Raw genomic sequence first — 22,431 nt, 5'->3', positions numbered from 1 at the left:
GAAGCAAGGAAGAACCCCGATCATTAGCCCGGGTTGGGATGGGAGAGGTGGTTTCAATCCTCCGCCAAAACTCGATCGATCGTCTCTGGGATCCACCCAGGCCAGGGGGATCCACCCCCTTGGAGGTGGAGACCCGCCGACCCGCGTGCAGCGGAAGGAGTTCCTTTCCCACGTGCTCCACAAGCCTTCCCGTCCCCCCCCCCGTCCCCCCCCCCCGCGTGTCCTGCTTTGCCATGAAGGAACCGGGCGGTTGGACGTGGCGGGTCGGCTTGGCTGGCTTGGCGGCGGCGGGGATCGCCTACGGCCTTTACCGGGCGACTTCCAGGCGGAAGAAAGGCGGAAGAGCTTCCCCGGGGCCTCCCCGGGCCTCCGAAGGGAAACCGGCCGGCCTAGGTGGAGGAGAAGCCTCGGGGTCTCCTAGATCATCCGGCCCTCACCGGGCACCTTTGAGGGGCTTCCCGCAAGGTCAGATTTCCCTCCTTTTCCCCGTTTGGTGCCTTTGGGATGCATCCAAAGAACACGTGTTTTGCATTTGCGTAGGCCTCGGCTTAGGACCGCAAGGGAGCCCTTTGTGGGGCTGAGTTGCAGGTTGACAGAGTTGGAAGGGACCTTGGGGATCATCTAGTCCAGCCCCTCCCCAAAGCAGGAAACCCTACACACCATATCTGACAGATGGCAATCGTCTCTTCTTGAAAGCTTCCAATGATGAATCTCCCATAATGTCTGAATAACAGAGAAATAAAGAATAAAAGAATAATAAAAGATCATCCAAGGGCATGGGGTGAGGTATCATCAATATGCCGATGATACCCAGTTATACATCTCCACCCCATGTCCAGTCAACGAAGCAGTGGAAGTGATGTGCCGGTGCCTGGAGGCTGTTGGGGCCTGGATGGGTGTCAACAGATTCAAACTCAACCCGGATAAGACGGAGTGGCTGTGGGTTCTGCATCCCAAGGACAATTCCATCTGTCCATCCATTACCCTGGGGGGAGAATCACTGACCCCCTCAGAGAGGGTCCGCAACTTGGGCGTCCTCCTCGATCCACAGCTCACATTAGAGAAACACCTTTCCGCTGTGGTGAGGGGGGCATTTGCCCAGGTTCGCCTGGTGCACCAGTTGCGGCCCTATCTGGACCAGGACTCACTGCTCACAGTCACTCATGCCCTCATCACCTCGAGGTTTGACTACTGTAACGCTCTCTACATGGGGCTACCTTTGAAAAGTGTTGGGAAACTTCAGATCGTGCAGAATGCAGCTGCGAGAGCAATCATGGGCTTCCCCAGGTATGCCCATGTCACACCAACACTCCGCAGTCTGCATTGGTTGCCGATCAGTTTCCGGTCACAATTCAAAGTGTTGGTTATCCACCTATAAAGCCCTTCATGGCATTGGACCAGAATATCTCCGAGACCGCCTTCTGCTGCACGAATCCCAGCGACCGGTTAGGTCCCACAGAGTTGGCCATCTCCGGGTCCCGTCGACTAAACAATGTCGTTTGGCGGGTCCCAGGGGAAGAGCCTTCTCTGTGGCGGCCCCGACTCTCTGGAACCAGCTCCCCCCAGAGATTAGAACTGCCCCTACCCTCCTTGCCTTCCGTAAACTCCTTAAAACCCACCTTTGCCGCCAGGCATGGGGGAATTGAGATATCTCCCCCGGGCCTATACAATTTATGTATGGTATGTTTGTATGTATGTCTGATTAATAATGGGGTTTTTAAAATGTTTTTAAATTATTAGATTTGTTATGAATTGTTCTATTGCTGTGAGCCGCCCCGAGTCTACGGAGTGGGGCGGCATACAAATCAAATCAAATCAATCAATCAATCAATCAATAAAAAAATAAAAAATGAATAAACAGAGTTGGAAGGGACCTTGGAGGTCATCTAGTCCAACCCCAAACAGGAAACCCTACTCATCATATCTGACAACGTCGCTTTGAGAAGGGCAGCATAGAAATCAATCAAATATATACATACATACATACATACATACATACATACACTGCTCAAAAAAATATAGGGAACACTTAACACAATATAACTCCAAGTAAATCAAACCTCTGTGAAATCAAACTGTCCACTTAGGAAGCAACGCTGATTGACAGTCAATTTCACATACAACTTTGTACAGAACAAAGTATTCAATGAGAATATTTCATTCATTCAGATCTAGGATGTGTTATTTGAGTGGTTCCCTTTATTTTTTTTGAGCAGTATACATACATACATACATAAATACATAGTCCAGGCTCTTCTCGAAAGCTTTCAATGATGAAGCTTCTTCCACAATTTCTCAACCACAGCGTAATAAATAATAAAAGAATAAACACTTGGATGGGACCTTGGAGGTCATCTAGTCCAACCCCACTTACCCCAAGCAGGAAACCCTACACACCATTTATTTATTTATTAATCAGATTTGTATGCCGCCCCTCTCCGCAGACACGGGGCGGCTCACAGCATTAATAGTACAATGTAAACAAATCTAATATTTAAGTTAATTTAAAACCCCAATTTAGAAACCAATCATACATACTAGCATACCATGCATAAATTTTATAAGCCTAGGGGGAGGGAAAGTCTCAATTCCCCCATGCCTGACGACAGAGGTGGGTTTTAAGGAGCTTACGAAAGGCAAGGAGGGTGGGGGCAACTCTGATATCTGGGGGGAGTTGGTTCCAAAGGGTCGGGGCCGCCACAGAGAAGGCTCTTCCCCTGGGTCCCGCCAAACGACATTGTACCATATCTGATATCTCTTCTTGAAAGCCTCCAGCGATGACTTTAATTAATTCAATTGGTTAATTAATTCAGTTGGTTAACAGTCCTGTTGTTTACACAAACAACTGCAGTGGTCCACTTAACTTCTGTGGTAATAAAGGTTGTAAAGTAGAGCGCAACTCACGTAACCCAGGTCCCACTTAGTCGCAGAAACCTTGGGCTCAATTGGTTGTAAATGGAGGATTTACAGGCATTTCGGAGGTGGGAAAAAACCCAAACATTCATTAAGTGTCATATTTATTTTCTAACATTAGGGGGCAGCGACGGTTCAAACTCCACCCAGGGGGTTCTTGAGGGCGAACACCTTGAGAAGCTTCTTTATCTGCTGGACATAACGGAGGATCCTGTGCTTCAAGGACAGATCTTGGTTACCCTGAGCAACAGCGCGGCTTTCTCCGTAAATCAAGTAAGAGTTTGTGCTTAGTTTCCATTCCACCATAGAAAAAGAAGTCAATGCCTTAATACAGTGTTTCCCAACCTTTTTTGAGCCGCGGCACATTATTCATATTTTCAAAATCCTGGGGAACACTGAAGGGGGGCGGGGCGGGGGGGGCGGGCTAAAGAAAAGTTTGGACAAAAAAACCCTCTCTCTTCCTCCCTTTCGCTCTATTTCTCCCTCTTTCTCTCTTTTCCTTCCTTCCCTTCTTTCTCTCTCTCCATCCCTTTCTTTCTTCCTCTCTTTTTTTCTCTCTTTCTCTCTCCCTCCTTCCCTTCCTCTATGTCTTTCTCTCTCCCTTGCTCTTTCTCTCTCTTGCTATCTCTTTCTTGCTTTTCTCTCTCTCTCTTGCTCTCTCTCTCTCTTTCACTGTCTTGCTATATGTCTCTTTCTTTCTCTTTGCCTCTCTTGCTATCTCTCTTTCTTTCTCTCTCTTTCTCTCTCTCTGTCTCTCTTGCTATGTCTCTCTTTCTTTCTCTTTCTCTCTCTCTGCCTCTCTTGCTAAGTCTCTCTTTTTCTCTTGCTATGTCTCTCTTTCTTTCTCTCTCTGCCTCTCTTGCTATGTCTCTCTTTCTCTCTCTCTTTCTCTATCTCTCTTTCTCTGCCTCTCTTTCTTGCTCTATCTCTCTTTCTCTGCCTCTCTTGCTATGTCTCTCTTTCTTTCTCTCTCTCTCTCAGCTGACTGCAAGCGGGAGCCCTGACGGTGGCAGCTGGACGTGCTGCTGGACACCGTATATGCCAGGCCCGCAGCGCCAGCAGCACGTCCAACCGCCACCGTCAGGGCTCCCGCTTGCAGTCAGCTGAGAGAGAGAGAGAGAGCTCCCTCTTGCCGCCGACATCTCCTCGCGACTGCCTGCGGCCGCTGCGGCCGCCCCCCCCGCTCCCAACGCCAGTGCCCTCCCGCGGGGCCACAAAGGACACTTGTCGTGGATGCCAGAGAAGCTCCAGCTGGGCGGGGCGCTGCCGGTACTTCCGTCCTGGGGCTCCCGCTCGCAGCTGTCCCCCGGCTCCTGCTCGATGCCGCGGTTTTCGGCGCTCTCCTGCTGGGCTCCAAAGAAGGAAGGCGGGAAAAAGGCTTCCCGCCTTCCTTCTTTGGAGCCCAGCAGGAGAGCGCCGAAAACCGCGGCATCGAGCAGGAGCCGGGGGACAGCTGCGAGCGGGAGCCCCAGGACGGAAGTACCGGCAGCGCCCCGCCCAGCCGGAGCTTGGCGGCACACCTGGCCATGTCTCACGGCACACCGGTGTGCCGCGGCACACCGGTTGGGAAACGCTGCCTTAATACATCCAAACAAGGCGACTTTGAAGGCTTTGTGGACTTCAACTCCCAGAATTCCTCAGGCAGCTTGGCTGAGGAATTCTGGGAGTTGAAGTCCACAACTCTTACAGTGGCCAAATTTTGGAGAGCTCAGTGGTGGTCTGATACCATAACAGGTGTTATATTCCGGTAGCGATTTTTGGGATGTGTGCGCATCATTTTCGAAAAGATCATATAATCGTGATTGGGTTTTACCTCCTTTACGTTATTAATTTTTAAACTTTTATTTTCCAATAACCCAGCTATAAAGAACAGTTGTTGTTTATTTATAAAATGTAGTTCACTTGGGCAGGTTCCCATCCATGAAATGAGTTTTTGGGGGGAATCAAGGAATTAATGTGCCGGTGTCTGGAGGCTGTTGGGGCCTGGATGGGTGTCAACAAACTCAAACTCAACCCAGACAAGACAGAGTGGCTGTGGGTCTTGCCTCCCAAGAAGGACAATTCCATCTGTCCGTCCATTACCCTGGGGGGAGAACTATTGACCCCCTCAGAGAGGGTTCGCAACTTGGGCGTCCTCCTCGATCCACAGCTGACATTGGAACATCATCTTTCGGCTGTGGCAAGGAGGGCGTTTGCCCAGGTTTGCTTGGTGCACCAGTTGCGGCCCTATTTGGAAAGGGAGTCACTGCTCACAGTCGCTCATGCCCTCATCACCTCGAGGTTCGATTACTGCAATGCTCTCTACATGGGGCTACCTTTGAAAAGTGTTCGGAAACTTCAGATCGTGCAGAATGCGGCCGCGAGAGCCATCGTGGGGCTTCCTAGATTCGCCCACGTTTCTGCAACACTCCGTGGCCTGCACTGGCTGACGATCGGTTTCTGGTCACAATTCAAAGTGTTGGTAATGACCTTTAAAGCCCTACATGCATTGGGACAGAATACATCCGGAACCACCTTCTACCGCACGAATCCCAGCGGCCGATAAGGTCCCACAGAGTTGGCCTTCTCCGGGTCCCGTCGACCAAACAATGTCGTTTGGCGGGCCCCAGGGGAAGAGCCTTCTCTGTGGCAGCCCCGGCCCTCTGGAATCAACTCCCCCCAGAGATTAGAACGGTCCCCACACTCCTTGTCTTTCGCAAATAACTGAAGACCCACCTTTGTCGCCAGGCATGGGGGAGTTAGGATATTCCTTCCCCTAGGCCATTATGCATGGTATGTCTGTATGTATGTTTGGTTTTTTATATCAATGGGTTTTTAATCATTTTTAGCATTGGATTATTATTGTACACTGTCTTATTATTGCTGTTAGCCGCCCCGAGCCTCCGGAGAGGGGTGGCATACAAATCCAATCAATAAATAAATAAATGATGATATATGATATTTGTCCCATTTATTTAATTTGTAGGATCTCATCCGGGCTTTAGGTGGCCTCGTTGTGATTGGAAAAATGCTTTCAGTTCCCTTCACCGACGTTAGACAGAAAGCCCTTAATGCACTCAACAACTTGAGTATGAATGCTAAAAATCAAGAGGAGTTAAAGGTAAATTTAAAATAATGTTGTGCAATAAAAATGCATATGAACAAAGGTTTTTAAAAATATATATATTAAAATTTGACTCCTGCCTGGTTTCCTTTTATCACAAACTCTTCCCAACACTATTTATTTATTTTTACTTATTTTTATTTCTTTGTTTATTTATTTACTTACTTACTTACCTACCTACCTACCTATTTATTTATTTATTTATTTATTTATTGGATTTGTATGCCGCCCCTCTCCGTAGACTCGGGGCAGCTAACAACAGTAATAAAAACAGTATACAGTGATCCCCCGGGTATCGCGATCCCGATCATTGCGAACGGGCTAAATCGCGATTTTTCAGCAATTGATACCATCTCGATCTTTGCGAAACGCTATACAGGCTATATCGCGATTTTTCAAAAAAATAATAATTTAAAAATACGTGCGTGGTTTTTCCCGCCCGATGACGTCACGCGTCATCACCAAACTGACGTGTAGCATTGCTGGTTGGCCGAAATCTCGGCCAATCAGCTTTGCCATTGCAATAAGTTTGCCCGGCAATGGTGATACAGCAAAATTTCAGCCAATCACCGTTGTCATTGCTGATGGACAGAAATCTCGGGAAATCATAAGTGACAAGTGTTCTCACTGAGAGCTAGCAGCTTGAGAGGGCAAAAAAACCCAGGTTCAAATTGGAATGGGAAATCATAAGTGACAAGTGTTCTCACTGAGAGCTAGCAGCTTGAGAGGGCAAAAAAAACCTGGTTCAAATTGGACTGGGAAATCAGAAGTGGCAAGTGTCCTCACTGAGAGCTAGCAACTTGGGAGGGCCAAAAAACCTGGTTCAAATTGGACTGGGAAATCAGAAGTGGCAAGTGTCCTCACTGAGAGCTAGCAACTTGGGAGGGCCAAAAAACCTGGTTCAAATTGGACTGGGAAATCAGAAGTGGCAAGTGTCCTCACTGAGAGCTAGCAACTTGAGAGCACAAAAAAAACCAGGTTAAAATTGGACTGGGGGGGGTGGCCGGCATGGAAAATAACCATTGCCAGCCTCCGAACTGCCGTCGCCCCACTGTCTGCGCATGCGCGGCCTTAAAAAAAAAAAAAAGATCGCGCATGCGCAGATGGTGTTTTTACTTCCGCAGCGCTACTTCGTGAAAAACCGATCATTGCGAGGGGTCCTGGAACGGAACCCTCACGATAATCGGGGGACCACTGTATATAAAAATCCAATATTAAAACAGTTAAAACCCTTATTATAAAACCAAACATACATACAGACATACCATGCATAAAATTGTAAAGGCCTAGGAGGAAAGAGTATCTCAGTTCCCCCATGCCTGGCGATAGAGGTGGGTTTTAAGAAGCTTACGAAAGGCAAGGAGGGTGGGGGCAATTCTAATCTCTGGGGGGAGTTGGTTCCAGAGGGCCGGGGCTGCCACAGAGAAGGCTCTTCCCCTGGGTCCCGCCAAGCGACATTGTTTAGTTGACGGGACCTGGAGAAGACCCACTCTGTGGGACCTAATCGGTCGCTGGGATTTGTGCAGCAGAAGGCGGTCCCTGAGATAATCTGGTCCGGTGCCATGAAGGGCTTTATAGGTCATAACCAACACTTTGAATTGTGACCGGAAACTGATCGGCAACCAATGCAGACTGCGGAGTGTTGGTGTAACATGGGCATATTTGGGAAAACCCATGATTGCTCTCGCAGCTGCATTCTGCACGATCTTACTTTCTCCAGTGAATTTTTCCCAGGTTGACGTGGCGAAAGTAAATTACCCCTTTGTGGTAACGTATTGGTAAACGTGTTTTTGTGTTTATGTTCCGTCCCTCTTAGGTCTACATTACCAGAGTGTGTGAGGAAGTTGACGACTCTTCTGTAAACTCCGAACTGCAGTTAGCCGGCCTTCGGTTTTTGACCAACATTTCTGTAACAAATAACTATCACTACATGATGACCAGCTTCGTACCCAATTTTCTGCACTTGCTGTTTGAAGGAAATGAAAGGACGCAGGTACAACAGCCCCCTGTTCTATTCATTAAATAGAAAACAGAAACATTCAATATTTAGCGTTCAGGGTTACACCAACACTCCGCAGTCTGCATTGGTTGCCGATCAGTTTCCGGTCACAATTCAAAGTGTTGGTTATGACCTATAAAGCCCTTCATGGCACCGGAGCAGATTATCTCAAGGACCGCCTTCTGCTGCATGAATCCCAGCGACCAGTTAGGTCCCACAGAGTGGGTCTTCTCCGGGTCCTGTTAACTAAACAATGCCACTTGGCGGGACCCAGGGGAAGAGCCTTCTCTGTGGCGGCCCCGGCCCTCTGGAACCAACTCCCCCCAGAGATTAGAATTGCCCCCACCCTCTTTTCGTAAGCTACTTAAAACCCACCTCTGCCGCCAGGCATGGGGGAATTGAGATGCTCTTTCCCCCTAGGCCTTTACAATTTTATGCATGGTATGTCTGTATGTATGTTTCGTTTTTTATATTAATGGGTTTTTAATTATTTTTAGTATTGGACTATTATTGTACACTGTTTTATTATTGCTGTTAGCCGCCCCGAGTCTCCGGAGAGGGGCGGCATACAAATCCAATAAATAAATAAGTAAAATAAATAAATTTAACTTTTAGATTAATTCTTTAACCTAATTGGTAACAAAATTCTAAACAACCTATTACAGTGGTACCTCGACATACGAGTTTAATTCGTTCCAGACCCGAGCTCGTAAGTAGATCAACTCGTATGTCGAACGAATTTTCCCTATATGAATTAATGTAAATAATTCTAATTGGTTCCAGCCCTCAAAAAAGTTCCAAAGTTAGCCTAAATTATGGAAAAAGACATGTTTTTAATTAATAAATGTACATGCAATACTGTACGTATAAATAAACAATAAAGTTAATAATGAAAAGAGAAATGTACAAAATACAATAACAAAATGTATAAAACTTTGCGTCGCGGCTCGTAACTTGGAATACTCGCATGTGGAGCAGCTCGTATCTAGAAGTACCACTGTAGCTTTAAATCCTAGCTGTCCATCAAATATACTTCTGTCTCTTACTAATTAGACGAGTCAGAGAAATCCTTTTCAACCTTACAGATTCAAGTCCTGAAAGTGCTTGTGAACCTATCAGCAAACCCAGCTATGGCAGAACATCTACTTAATTCACAGGTAAAACTGCTTCTATCCTTCTTATTTGACTGTTTCCTTCACTTGTTCTTCTATTTTATTCCTTACTAACTGTACCTGGGCACATGTTGCTGCGGCTCAGTCTGGATTTTCAAAAAAAGCCATTGTTTTTAACCTGTCACAGGTGTGACATCTACATAATATACACTGCTCAAAACAATAATATACAGTGATACCTCATCTTACAAATGCATCATGATACAAACTTTTCGAGATACAAACCCGGGGTTTAAGATTTTTTTGCCTCTTCTTACAAACTATTTCCATTTTGCAAACCCACCACCGCCGCTGGGATGCACTGCTGGGATTCCCCTGAGGCTCCCCTCCATGGGAAACCCCACCTCCGGACTTCCGTGTTTTTGTGATGCTGAAGGGGAATCACAGCAGCGCAAAAACAGGCGCTTCGCTGGCAACGGAAGTCCGGAGGTGGGGTTTCCCAGCGAGGGGAGCCTCGGTGAAATCGCAGCATCGCAAAAACACAGAGGTATGGAGGTGGGGTTTCGAGGACTTCGGTGTTTTTGCGATGCTGCAATTTCACTAATGCTCCCTTCGCTGGGAAACCCCACCTCCGGACTTCCGTTGCCAGCGAAGCACCCGTTTTTGCCCTGTTGGGATTCCCCTGCTGGGTTTCCTCTGCAGCATCATAAAAACACACAAGTCCGGAGGTGGGGTTTCCCATGGAGGGCAGCCTCAGGGAAATCCCAGCAGTGCAAAAACAGGCGCTTCGGCTGGCAAAAGGGGTGAATTTTGGGCTTGCACGCATTAATCGCTTTTCCATTGATTCCTATGGGAAACATTGTTCCATCTTACAAACTTTTCACCTTAAGAACCTCGTCCCGGAACCAATTAAGTTTGTAAGACAAGGTATCACTGTATAACTTCCAATAAATCAAACTTCTGTGAAATCAAACTGTCCACTTAGGAAGCAACACTGATTGACAGTCAATTTTTCACATGCTGTTGTGCAAATGGAATAGTTGTGCAAATGAAATGTTCAATGACAATAATTCATTCATTCAGATCTAGGATGTGTTATTTGAGTTCCCTTTATTTTTCTTTTAGCAGTATACAGTGGTCCCCCGATCATTGCGAGGGTTCCGTTCCAGGACCCCTCGCAATGACCGGTTTTTCGCGAAGTAGCGCTGCGGAAGTAAAAACACCATCTGCGCATGCGCATATGGTGTTTTTACTTCCGCAGCAGCAGCGAGGAGCCGAAGATTGGGGTTTCCTCACCGCCCACGCAAACTCCTCGCTGCCGCTCGCCCGCCCTTCGCCCGCCCACGCCGTTCGTTCGCGCCGCTTCCCAGCTGAGTCCTGAAGCCAATTCGCTTCAGGACTCAGCTGGGAAGCGGCGCGAGCGAACGGCGTGGGCGGGCGAAGGGCCGGCGGGCGCGCGGGCAGGCAGGCGGCAGACAAGACAAGCGGCGGGCGCGGCAGCAGCGAGGAGTTTGCGTGGGCGGTGGGGAAACTCCTCGCTGATGCCCGCCGCTCGCCCTCCCGCCAGCAAGAGGGGGAAGACCCAGGGAAGCCGCCCAGCAGCTGATCTGCCCGGCGCCATCTACGCATGCGTGGCCATAGAAAAAAAGGGCGCGCATGCGCAGATGGTGTTTTGACTTCCGGGTTGAAAAATCGCCATATAGCCGTTTCGCAATGATCGGGATCACAATACCCGGGGGATCACTGTATATAGGTACATAAAAACATACACATATTCTAATGCAACGTTGTGTCAAAATTTCCAAGGAATCAGGGAATAACTTTTTCAAGATTTTGAACAAAGGAACATTTACATTTTTATTTCTATAGAAACTATGAATTCCTTCTAATTTGGAAGAAAATGTTTATCCCCTCATTGCATAGCCATTGAAACCTGTATGTATGTATGAAACTTGTATCATTGTAAGCTTTGTTTATAGCACATGTCAATTTTAAAGGCGTAAACTTTAAAACAGCAATAGTATAAGACACACAGAGATGGATAAGTTAACCATGGAACGAAAAGACATGTGGTGTAATTGGCTAGAAAATAGAGATCAAGTTCATAGATAAAAGAGTATTTAAGAGTTATATTAACATTGTGTATATTTCTGAATATTGCTATACATTAAAGACAAAATATATTCTGTATGTACATAAATAACTATATTGCATATTGAATAGCAAGCTATAAAACTGGGAAGTATGTACTATATTTTTGGAGTATAATTCGCACCTTAGTTTGGGGGGAGGAAAACATAGGACATTTTTTTTGCCTCTGCCTTCCAGCAATTTGCCTCCCAGGAAACAGTACAGAAGATATACAAAGTTTGCTGTGTATTTTTGTGCATGTGTGCCTGATACATAGAAATAGCAAAGAATTGGAGAAATGTACATTATGGCAGTATATTAATTCCAGAAAATTTTCTTAAATGTAGTCCCACTAACTCCTCCCAATTATTTAAATAGATCTGCTCTAAACATGACGTAAGTCAAGATTTAACTCAGCTGCCTTATCTTAATACTAAAACAGGAGGCTGTTACATTTCAGATTATACTTTTTACAGATGTTTAAAATTGATGCGGCTTTCTGGAAGTATTTTCTGCTATTTAAAAGAAGCTGCAATACCACTGGGCCTCTTCAGATCAAGCATTTATTTTAAAAACCTTCTTCATATTGTTGTTGCATTCGCTGGCTGGGGAATTCTGGGAGTTGAAGTCCAAATATCTTCAAGTTGCCAAGGTTGGGAAACACTGGTCTAGAACAATAATAAAGCAGCCTTAAAAAAAATAAGTGTAATAATTTGAACATTCTATAGACAATTAGAGTTATGGACTTACCTTCTTTCATCCAGTTCAGCAGAAAATGTTTTAGCCAGAATGAATGAATTGGCTGACTGATTTTAATAATATTAATAATAATTTATTAGATTTGTATGCCGCCCCTCTCCGAAGACTTGGGGCGGCTCACAACAATAACAAAACAGCGTGACAATGTAAACAAATCTAATATTAAAAAACATCTAAAAAACCCTTATTTAAAAACCATGCAACACATGCATTCCATGCATAAAACTATAAAAAGCCTGGGGGAAAGGTGTCTCAAATCCCCCATGCCTGGCGATATAGGTGGGTCTTAAGTAGTTTGCGAAAGACAAGGAGGGTGGGGGCAGTTCTGATCTCTGAGGGGGAGTTGATTCCAGAGGGCCGGGGCCACCACAGAGAAGGCTCTTCCCCAAACGACATTGTTTACTTGACGGGACCCAGAGAAGCCCAACTCTGTGGGACCTAATCGGCCGCTGGGATTTGTGCGGCAGAAGACGGTCCATTACCTTTATTATATATGGGATTTTAGCAGTAATTTTTAATTAATTAGATTTGTTATTGTGTTGTTTTTGTATCCTGTGAGCTGCCCCGAGTCTTCGGGGAAGGGCGGCATACAAATATTATTATTATTATTATTATTATTATTATTATTATTATTATTATTATTATCGAGTCACCCTGGTATATTGAAGGAGTATCACAGCTTCCTTTTGGCCTCTTGGCCCCACCCTCGGGGCCATAGTCCAAACTTTTTTATAGCCGACAAGTATCTATTGATGTAATATATTTTTGCTTATTTGCTTCCTTTTCATTATCAGCAAAAATATGTTACAAAAAAGAATAAAGAATTGTCCTAAAAATGCGAGTTCCAGGTGTATTTAGAAATGAAGAGGGAACAGCCATCACGACCTCCAGTATGTTTAAAATTTATTAAAAACTGCTAAAATTTATTTGTTTGTTTGTTTGTTTGTTTGTTTGTTTATTTATTTATTTATTAGATTTGTATGCCGCCCATCTCCGTAGACTCAGGGCGGCTCACAACAGCAATAGAACAATTCATAACAAATCTAATAATTTAAAAACATTTAAAAACATCCATTATTAAGCAGACATACATACAAACATACCATACATGAATTGTATAGGCCCGGGCGAGATATCTCAATTTCCCCATGCCTGGCGGCAAAGGTGGGTTTTAAGGAATTTACGGACGGCAAGGAGGGTGGGGGCAGTTCTAATCTCCGGGGGGAGCTGGTTCCAGAGAGACGGGGCCGCCACAGAGAAGGCTCTTCCCCTGGGACCCGCAAAACGACATTGCTTAGTCGATGGGACCCGGAGAAGGCCAACTCTGTGGGACCTAATCGGTCGCTGGGATTCGTGTGGCAGAAGGCGATCCCGGAGATATTACTAAGCTTTCATTAGTCCTCTACCAATGTCATCAGAATATTAAAATCCCCATTGAAGATTTCAATGGGGATTTTAATACTCCGACGGCGTTAGTATAGGACTTAGTAATTTTAGTAGTTTTTAATAAATTTTAAACGTTCCAGAAATCGAGTGTTAACTTTATTAAATAAATAAATAACTTTATGCGAATAAATGAATGAACGCTGTTTCTTTAAACTTAAAAATGAACATGGTTTACATTTTTTCCCCCGTCCTTCCAGGCGCCTCTTCTGCTATCTCTGTTTGACGACTGCATAAACAAAGATATTTTGCTCAGGGTCCTTGTGTTTGCCACGAACTTGACAAAGTCCATGAGAAACGACAAGGGTTCTTCTGCTATCCACAACGAACATCGGTACAATGAAGATTCCATTTTTTCTACCCTCTCGGACAATTCTCTATATACTCAAAAACTTGCGTCTCTGCTGCATCATTACGACGCAGAAGTGAAAGAACAAGCTGCGAAACTAATAATGCAACAGTGCTGAGCTCAGAATTCCTATTTGAATCATTCCACCTCCAAAATCCTGAAGGGCATAAAAGATATATTGACGATTTCCTCCGATAACTGTTTTATTGACCTGTGTCAAAGTTTCTTCATTTTTAATCGGAGAACTGTATCGATCCTGGACATTTCCTTCTGCCTCTATGGTATTGCCCCCATCACTGGAAATAAAATTAAGGTCCATGAAAGGACCAGGATCCTGAAATAATGTGGAATTTCATTGGTGAAAAAAGTAGGGCTTTACTTTTAGGCAAGAAAAACAAAATGCACAGGTACAGTATCAATCAATATCAACTTTATTTGATTAGTCAATCGACCACATCAAAGCGAGGAAAAGGACCACATCGGTCGTCATAAAACTGTGGCTGGTTAAAATACAATAAAATTGGCTAAAATAGAGGGAATTTGAATAAATAATAAGTTAAAATGCAGAATAATATGCTAAAATTGAGTAGTAAAAACATGAGAATATAACTCGTGCAAAGGATTATATTAAACAAATCTAAGATACTGATATAAAATATTAAGTGAGTTCATCTCCTTTGCATGCCACCCCAATATGTTCTATAAAACGTATTCTCATCTGAACAGCCCTGACTATAAACTTAGCAGTTCTAGAAACTACATATATATTTGTACCCTGAAGAAAATATGATAATTGTTTATTACAGTCCCAGTGTGTGATTTTGTCAAGTAGGGGCTGTAAATACTGAGGTCTTACTGAGGAGTAGAGTTTACAATTAAGTAGCACATGTGCAATGTCTTCTGTTTCTGGTGCACCGCAAATGCATGTTCTCTCAAAATATGGTACTTGGTGGAATCGTCCATATTTGACCATAGAATCTAACTGCTCAAATCTTGCTCTAGTGAGTAGATACAGTATATGGGATACATTGCTCAACAGTCGTAACTGCGAGAGATCTTGGTGTCCTAGAATAGAAAATAATTCTTTATTGGCCAAGACAAGGAATTTGTCCTTGGTGCAGATGTTCTCAGTGAACGACCATTTAAATAGGAGCCAGCTGTGTGCAGCAGCTGCCAAAAAAGCCAACACAGTTCTAGGCTGCATTAACAGAGGGATAGAATCAAGATCACGTGAAGTGTTAATGCCACTTTATGAGGCCTTGGTAAGGCCACACTTGGAATATTTGCATTCAGTTTTGGTCGCCACGATGCAAAAAGGATGTTGAGACTCTAGAAAAAGTGCAGAGAAGAGCGACAAAGATGATTAGGGGACTGGAGGCTAAAACACATGAAGAACAGTTGCAGGAACTGGGCATGGCTAGTTTAATGAAAAGAAGGACCAGGCAAGACATTTTTATTTATTTATTTATTGTTAGAGTTGGAAGGGACCATGCAGGTCATCAAGTCCAACCCCCTGCCTAAGCAGGAACCCTATAGCATCCCAGCCAAATGGCAGTCCAATTTCCTCTTTAAAATATCCAGAGTATTGGAGTTCACAACGTCCGCTGGTAGGTTGTTCCACTGGTTGATCGTTCTGACCGTCAGGAAGTTCTTCCTTATTTCCAGGTTGAATCTCTTCTTGGTCAGCTTCCAGCCGTTGTTCCTCATCCGGCCCTCCGGTGCCCTGGAGAATAAAGTGATCCCCTCCTCTCTGTGGCAACCCCTCGTATACCTGTAGACTGCTATCATGTCCACTCTGGCCCTCCTTGTCTCTAGGCTATCCATGCTAGCAATATCTCAGGTGTTGCCACAAAGAAGGAGTCAACCTATTCTCCAAGGCACCTGAGGGTAGAACAAGAAGCAATGGGTGGAAACTAAACAAGGAGAGAAGCAACTTAGAACTAAGGGGAAATTATCTGACAGTCAGAACAATTAATCAGTGGAACAGCTTGCCTCCAACACTGGAAGTATTTAAGCTGTTGGATAAGTGTTCAGAAACTTCAGATCGTGCAGAATGCAGCTGCAAGAGCAGTCATGGGCTTCCCCAGGTATGCCCATGTTACACCAACACTCCGCAGGCTGCATTGGTTGCCGATCAATTTCCAGTCACAATTCAAAGTGTTGGTTATGACCTATAAAGCCCTTCTTGGCATCGGACCAGAATATCTACGAGACCGCCTTCTGCTGCACGAATCCCAGCAACCGATTAGGTCCCACAGAGTGGGCCTTCTCCGGGTCCCGTCAACTAAACAATGTCGGTTGGCGGGAAGAGCCTTCTCTGTGGCAGCCCCGACTCTCTGGAACCAGCTCCCCCCAGAGATTAGAACTGCCACTACCCTCCTTGCCTTTCGTAAACTCCTCAAAACCCACCTTTGTCGTCAGGCATGGGGGAACTGAGATATCCCCCCCGGGCCTATACAATTTATGTATGGTATGTTTGTTTGTATGTCTGCTTAATAATGGGTTTTAAAAAATATTTTAAATTGTAAATTATTAGATTTGTCATGAACTGTTTTATTGTGTTGTGAGCCACCCCGAGTCTATGGAGAGGGGTGGCATACAAATCTAATAAATAATAATGATAATAATAATAATAATAATAATAATAATAATAATAATAATAACCATCTCTCTCAAGTATTCTAGGGTTTCCTGCCTAAGCAGGGGGTTGGACTAGAAGACCTCCAAGGTCCCTTCCAACTCTGTTGTTGTTTAGAGCAATGTTTGGAGGTTGTTATTTTCTGAAATAAATGCATTCTGAAGCAAAGGGCAAGTTGCTGCATTAATAAAACCCCAGTTATTCTGTGATATCAACAGTAATGGCCTTTGTAAGAAGCCGAAGAACAGGCTGCACTGTGTTTTTGATACAAATCACATTTCCCCCTTGGCAGTACTGTCAAATTTCATGCTTCAAGAGAAGAATGAATGGATCATTCAGTTGTTTTAGGCTTGCATGGCCGATTGTAATTTCCCTGCGGAGTGAAATTCTTGCAGTGTGCCAAAATATTTTCATTTTTTAAACTTGCAAATATAGCTAAATTGTATAGCTATTTACTGCATATTAAACTACCCCGTTTCCCTGAAAATAAGACGTACCCTGAAAGTAAGGCATGTCAGAGGTTTTGCAGAATTTGCTAATATAAGGCACCCCCCGAAAATACGGTACCATTCAAAGCTGTTCATAGTGGTACCGTAATAATGTGGCGTCCCCTGCTGGCCCCTTCCATCGCTTTGTACCGTCCAGTACAGCAGACACAGTCTGCTGCTGTCTCACCGCCATTACAGTCTCCACTACAGTGCGTAGACTGTAGCTCCTCTGGTGGCCGGAAGCTGCAATAGCGGGAGTATACTATTGTACCATATAAGTGCCGTCGTTTGTGTGTGTATGTGCCATATTGACAGGTACCGTACCGTAATCAGTGTACCGTATGGTACACTTTCTTTGGGGGTGTCAGCTTTTCTGCCTGTGAATTTGTCTTATTTGAGAAATATAAGGCACCCGCCGAAAATAAGACGTAGCACAACTTTTGGAGCAAAAATTAATATAAGACAGTGTCTTATTTTCGGGGAAACACGGTAGAAGAAGTGAAGGAACTGTTAGCATAAGCGAAGAATTTTGGTTATATGATAAAGAGTTTTTAAAATGCAGCAATTATGAGATAGAAACGATAATTTCTGCCTCGTGCATCCTAGTGGCCAGTTGAGTCCCAAGGGGTCAGCCTTCTCCACATCCTGTTGGCCAGATAGGGCCTGGGGGAGAAGCCTTCTCTGTGGCGGCCCCGGCCCTTTGGAACAGCCGAAGGAGGGAAGACAAGCTTGAGAAATATTGTGGTATTTTCGCACAAAACCAGACTGATTGCTTCTATTTCAAACAGTGACATTTCCATCTGTGGTGGGTTCCGCTTAGCTTCGCTGCCGATTTGGCGAGTGGGGACAAATTTCCACCGCAGTTTTGGGCAAACCAGCAGCAACTGAAGTTAGTTGGGGGAAAGATCAAAAGCAACATGAGAAAATATTATTTTACTGAAAGAGTAGTAGATCCTTGGAACAAACTTCCAGCAGACGTGGTTGGTAAATCCACAGTCACTGAATTGAAACATGCCTGGGATAAACATAGATCCATCCTAAGATAAAATACAGAAAATAGTATAAGGGCAGACTAGATCAGTGATTTTCAACCTTTTTTGAGCCGCGGCACATTTTTTACATTTACAAAATCCTGGGGCACACCACCCACCAAAATGACATAAAATGACACCCTAAGACACTCTCCTCTCTTTTTCCATCCCTGTCTCCTCCCCACCCTTGTGTGTGTGTGTGTGTGTGTATACACACTCTTGAACCATTTCCAAAAACAGGTGAGGGCTGGGTTTTTTCTCTCTTATTCTTTGGGTGCTTTTTATCATATGCTTTAAATCAAGAGTCACTTCTCTCTCTCTTTTGTTTCTCTCTCTTTCCTCTCATTCTCTGCCTCAATCATTTTCTAATTTCTCTTTTTTCCTCCCCTTTTTGCTCATTTCTCTCTCTCCCTCCCTTCCTCTCCTTTTCTCTCTCTTGCTTTCTTTCTCTTTCTCTCTTGCTTTCTCTTTCTCTTTTCTTTCTCTCTTGCTTTCTCTCACTCACACTCTCTTTCTTTCTCTCTCTCTTGCTTTCTTTCTCTTTCCCTCTCTCTTTCTTTCTGTCCCTCTCTCCCTCTCTCTCTCAGCAAAAAGTTGCGAGGCCGGAACCTGAGCTTCCTTCTTCGCGGCACACCTGACCATGTCTCGCAGCACACTGGTTGAAAAACACTGGACTAGATGGACCATGAGGTCTTTTTCTGCCGTCAGACTTCTATGTTTCTATGTTAACCCACCATTGGTTCTCATGTGTATCCAGCTTCTCTGTTGACACAGCTTGTTGTAAGGTCGCAAAAGGAGGGGACACTGCGGCCGTCATAAATATGAGCCAGTTGCCAAGGGTCTGAATTTTGATCATACGACCATGGGGATGTTGAACAGTCATAAGTATAAATGGTCAAGTCAATTTTTTCCGTGCTGTTGAGTGAACGATCGGAATGGTAAGATGCTCCATTGTGGTAGCGATTTTGAAGATGTGTGCGCAGCCGCGCACTCCCGGTGTGCACATGTGTGATCCGCATGAAATTTCGCTTCTGAACATGCACAACAAGCAAAATCTTGCGTGAAGATGCTCGTCCGAGTGAGATTTCGGTGATATTCTGCATTCTGCGCGGCGAAAATTATTTATTTATTTTTATTTATTCATTTGTCCAATATACAAATACATAGGAAGAAAAATAGACATGTGATAATATGAAAGAGGGTGAAAGTGAACTTAGAGGAGAGGATATATGAAAGGAAGAGAATATATAAGATAGGTGAAGGAAAGATAATTGGACAGGGGACGAAAGGCACACCAGTACACTTATGTACGCCCCTTACTGGCCTCTTAGGAACCTGGAGAGGTCAATCGTGGAGAGTCTAAGGGAGAAGTGTTGGGGGTTAGGGGTTGACACAATTGAGTCCGGTAATGAGTTCCACGCTTCGATAACTCGATTGTTGAAATCATATTTTTTACAGTCAAGTTTGGAGCGGTTCTTATTAAGTTTGAATCTGATGTGTGCTCTTGTGTTGTTGCGGTTGAAGCTGAAGTAGTCATTGACCGGTAGGACGTTGCAGCACATGATCTTGTGGGCAATACTCAAATCGTGTTTCAGGCTTTCAAGGCCCAGGATTGTTAGTCTATTGTCGTAGGATATTCTCTTTCGAGTGGAGGAGTGAAGGGCTCTTCTGGTGAAATATCTTTGGACATTTTCAAGGGTGTTGATGTCTGAGATGTGGTATGGGTTCCAGACAGATGAGCAGTAGTCACGGATGGGTCTGGCAAAAGTTTTGTAGGCTCTTGTGAGTAGAGTGAGATTGCCTGAGCAGAAGCTGCGTAGGATCAGGTTAACAACTCTAGAGGCTTTTTTGGCGATAATGTTGCAGTGGGCTTTAGCACTTAGGTCATTGGCAAACCCTCACTTGCACGAGCGTCTTCACACAAGATTTCGCTTGCTGCACATGCGCGGAAGCGAAATCTCATGCCGAAGGGTGCTCGAGCCTCCACTAGGGGCGCTCGTGCTCCCAATATTGGAGGGCGCACCAATAGTGCTGAAGATGGCAGGCTTTCCCTGGTGCTGCTGTAATTTACAAATTGTTGTACTACTTGATTTCTGAGTCTCAAAATGGGTGAGCAGTGTGGTCGGGCTGTAGGAAAAGCAAGTAGGATGCTTGGCTGCATAGCTAGAGGTATAACAAGCAGGAAGAGGGAGATTGTGATCCCGCTATATAGAATGCTGGTGAGACCACATTTGGAATACTGTGTTCAGTTCTGGAGACCACCTACAAAAAGATATTGACAAAATTGAACGGGTCCAAAGACGGGCTACAAGAATGGTGGAAGGTCTTAAGCATAAAACGTTTCAGGAAAGACTTAATGAACTCAATCTGTAAATTATTTAGCTTTACTAGATAAATGGTCAAAGCAATGGAAACTGCAGTTTAATGTTTCCAAATGTAAAATAATGCACTTGGGGGGGAAAGGAATCCTCAATCTGAGTATTGTATTCGTAGTTCTGTGTTAGCAAAAGTGATTTCTGACAGTCTCAAAATGGGTGAACAGTGCGGTCAGGCGGTAGGGAAGGCAAGTAGAATGCTTGGCTTCATAGCTAGAGGTATAACAAGCAGGAAGAAGGAATACTGTGCTCACCTAGAAAAAGATATTGATAAAATTGAAGGGGTCCAAAGACGGGCTACAAGAATGGTGGAAGGTCTTAAGCATAAAACGTATCAGGAAAGACTTCATGAACTCAATCTGTATAGTCTGGAGGACAGAAGGAAAAGGGGGGACATGATCGAAACATTTAAATATGTCAAAGGGTTAAATAAGGTTCAGGAGGGAAGCGTTTTTAATAGGAAAGTGAACACAAGAACAAGGGGACACAATCTGAAGTTAGTTGGGGGGAAAGATCAAAGGCAACATGAGAAAATATTATTTCACTGAAAGAGTAGTAGATGCTTGGAACAAACTTCCAGCAGACGTAGTTGGTAAATCCACAGGAACTGAATTTAAACATGCCTGGGATAAACATATATCCATCCTAAGATAAAATACAGAAAATAGTATAAGGGCAGACTAGATGGACCATGAGGTCTTTTTCTGCCGTCAGTCTTCTATGTTTCTATGTTGTAGTGGCTCCAAACTCGTATTTTCCCTGTAGCAACCCCTCTCTGACGTAACTTGCCCTAGGGAAAAAAACAACTAAATTGGGATAAATTGGCCCCACCATTTTTCATCCCCGGCGAAGGATTAAAAACTCAGAACTCTGTTTTTAGTCCGTCACCTTAAGTACCATCCCAAACAATCTATAAATGACGACGTGTTATGAACATTTTGGGGGGCAAGAATTTATTGTCAAAGGAACAGGTTCACACAAGCATTATTTGGTTATGTTTTTAATGCAGAGCAAATTCATTCAATCATCGGTGATTTCAGCTTTGTACATCTTGGTTTTAAAATTACTGGTTTCGGACATCACAATCGCCGTAAGGAAAGAAACGCAAACAAAATGGAGCTGAATAAAGATTATTATCATCATTATTTGGAGCAACCGATGCTTTGTATCGCCTGTCAGTCATATTCTCAAACAATAGAAGGCTTTGGGGGACCATAACACACCATTCACAATCACAGCACAATGCACACACACGTTTTGGCCAGCAGCACAACAAACGTTAGGCGCTTTGTTTATTTTTCATATTCGAAACTCTAGAAAAAGGCACGTTTCAACGGATCCTTCCATGTTTGCAACTAAACGTGTGTTAAGCACTCGGTCCAATCTGGGTTCTCCTTAAAATGGGCTTCAGCAGCAACTTAGGTTGGAAGACTCGTTTCCAATCCTACAATTCGACAACTTGGAAGGCACCTGGCACGACGGACAGTTCGAATAAGTCCTTTTTTTGCCCATTAAGGCTGCAGGGTTCAAAACACATTCCGCCAAAGTTGCTACTGTACGTGAAAGTTTTGAAAACATCGTCACGTTAGGGAGTATTAATATTTTTTAAAAACCAGCCATGCTGAAGGAATTGTGTTTTCGAAGAAATGATCGTGGACAAATTCTAAATGCTCTTCAGCTTTTTTAATGTAGGCTTGTCTGGTTAAACACACATAGAAAATTGTGACTCCTGAGTGATCATCTTCACAGCTAGCCCAAAAAAATCAGATTTCTGCAAGATTTCAGCATACCAGGACATGTTTTCAATTTGTGTATAAATCCAGGACCCAGTTAGGAATACAAAGGTGTTGTTTTTGGGTAGCCTTGTGTTTTTATCGCAGTATCTTCATTATTTTTTTGTTCCCCTCTCAATTAGCTAATGAGTGGGAGAGAACTGAAGGATTCTACAATTATCACCACTGCACATACCTGTATCAGGTAGGTCTCATCAGCACCGATCGGCATATAGTCAGCTTGCATACTAGTGGTCGGACTAGAATTTACATTCATTTTTACATGCAACCAGGCTCCGTCAAGCACTGAACACATGCT

General features: G+C 44.3%; 1 protein-coding gene across 2 annotated transcripts; it reads left to right on the top strand.

Annotated features, from left to right (window-relative positions):
- Window positions 1–100: 100 nt before the first annotated feature.
- On the top strand, window positions 101–14,151 carry ARMC10 (armadillo repeat containing 10). Of its 2 annotated transcripts, XM_070755125.1 has the most exons (6): window positions 101–465; window positions 3,035–3,186; window positions 5,879–6,013; window positions 7,833–8,009; window positions 9,101–9,172; window positions 13,660–14,151. In XM_070755125.1, exons 1-6 carry the CDS (start codon window positions 234–236, stop codon window positions 13,924–13,926), a joined length of 1,035 nt encoding a protein of 344 aa, XP_070611226.1. In that variant the 5' UTR covers window positions 101–233; the 3' UTR covers window positions 13,927–14,151. The 2 variants fall into 2 exon arrangements, with proteins under 2 accessions (XP_070611226.1, XP_070611227.1); XM_070755126.1 differs by lacking the exon at window positions 5,879–6,013 and having other exon boundaries at window positions 151–465.
- The last annotated feature ends 8,280 nt before the right edge of the window (window positions 14,152–22,431 follow it).

Source organism: Erythrolamprus reginae, chromosome 6, assembly GCF_031021105.1.
Source record: "Erythrolamprus reginae isolate rEryReg1 chromosome 6, rEryReg1.hap1, whole genome shotgun sequence".
NCBI lineage: Eukaryota > Metazoa > Chordata > Lepidosauria > Squamata > Dipsadidae > Erythrolamprus > Erythrolamprus reginae.
This window is presented reverse-complemented; position numbering and strand designations above follow the sequence as displayed.

Bases quoted from the DNA above. Each gene is read 5' to 3' on its own strand.
- ARMC10 (XM_070755125.1), top strand. From the start codon at position 234: ATGAAGGAACCGGGCGGTTGGACGTGGCGGGTCGGCTTGGCTGGCTTG. The intron at 6,014-7,832 runs GTAAATTTAAAA...CGTCCCTCTTAG, and splicing joins AAAATCAAGAGGAGTTAAAG to GTCTACATTACCAGAGTGTG. The intron at 8,010-9,100 runs GTACAACAGCCC...TCAACCTTACAG, and splicing joins AAGGAAATGAAAGGACGCAG to ATTCAAGTCCTGAAAGTGCT.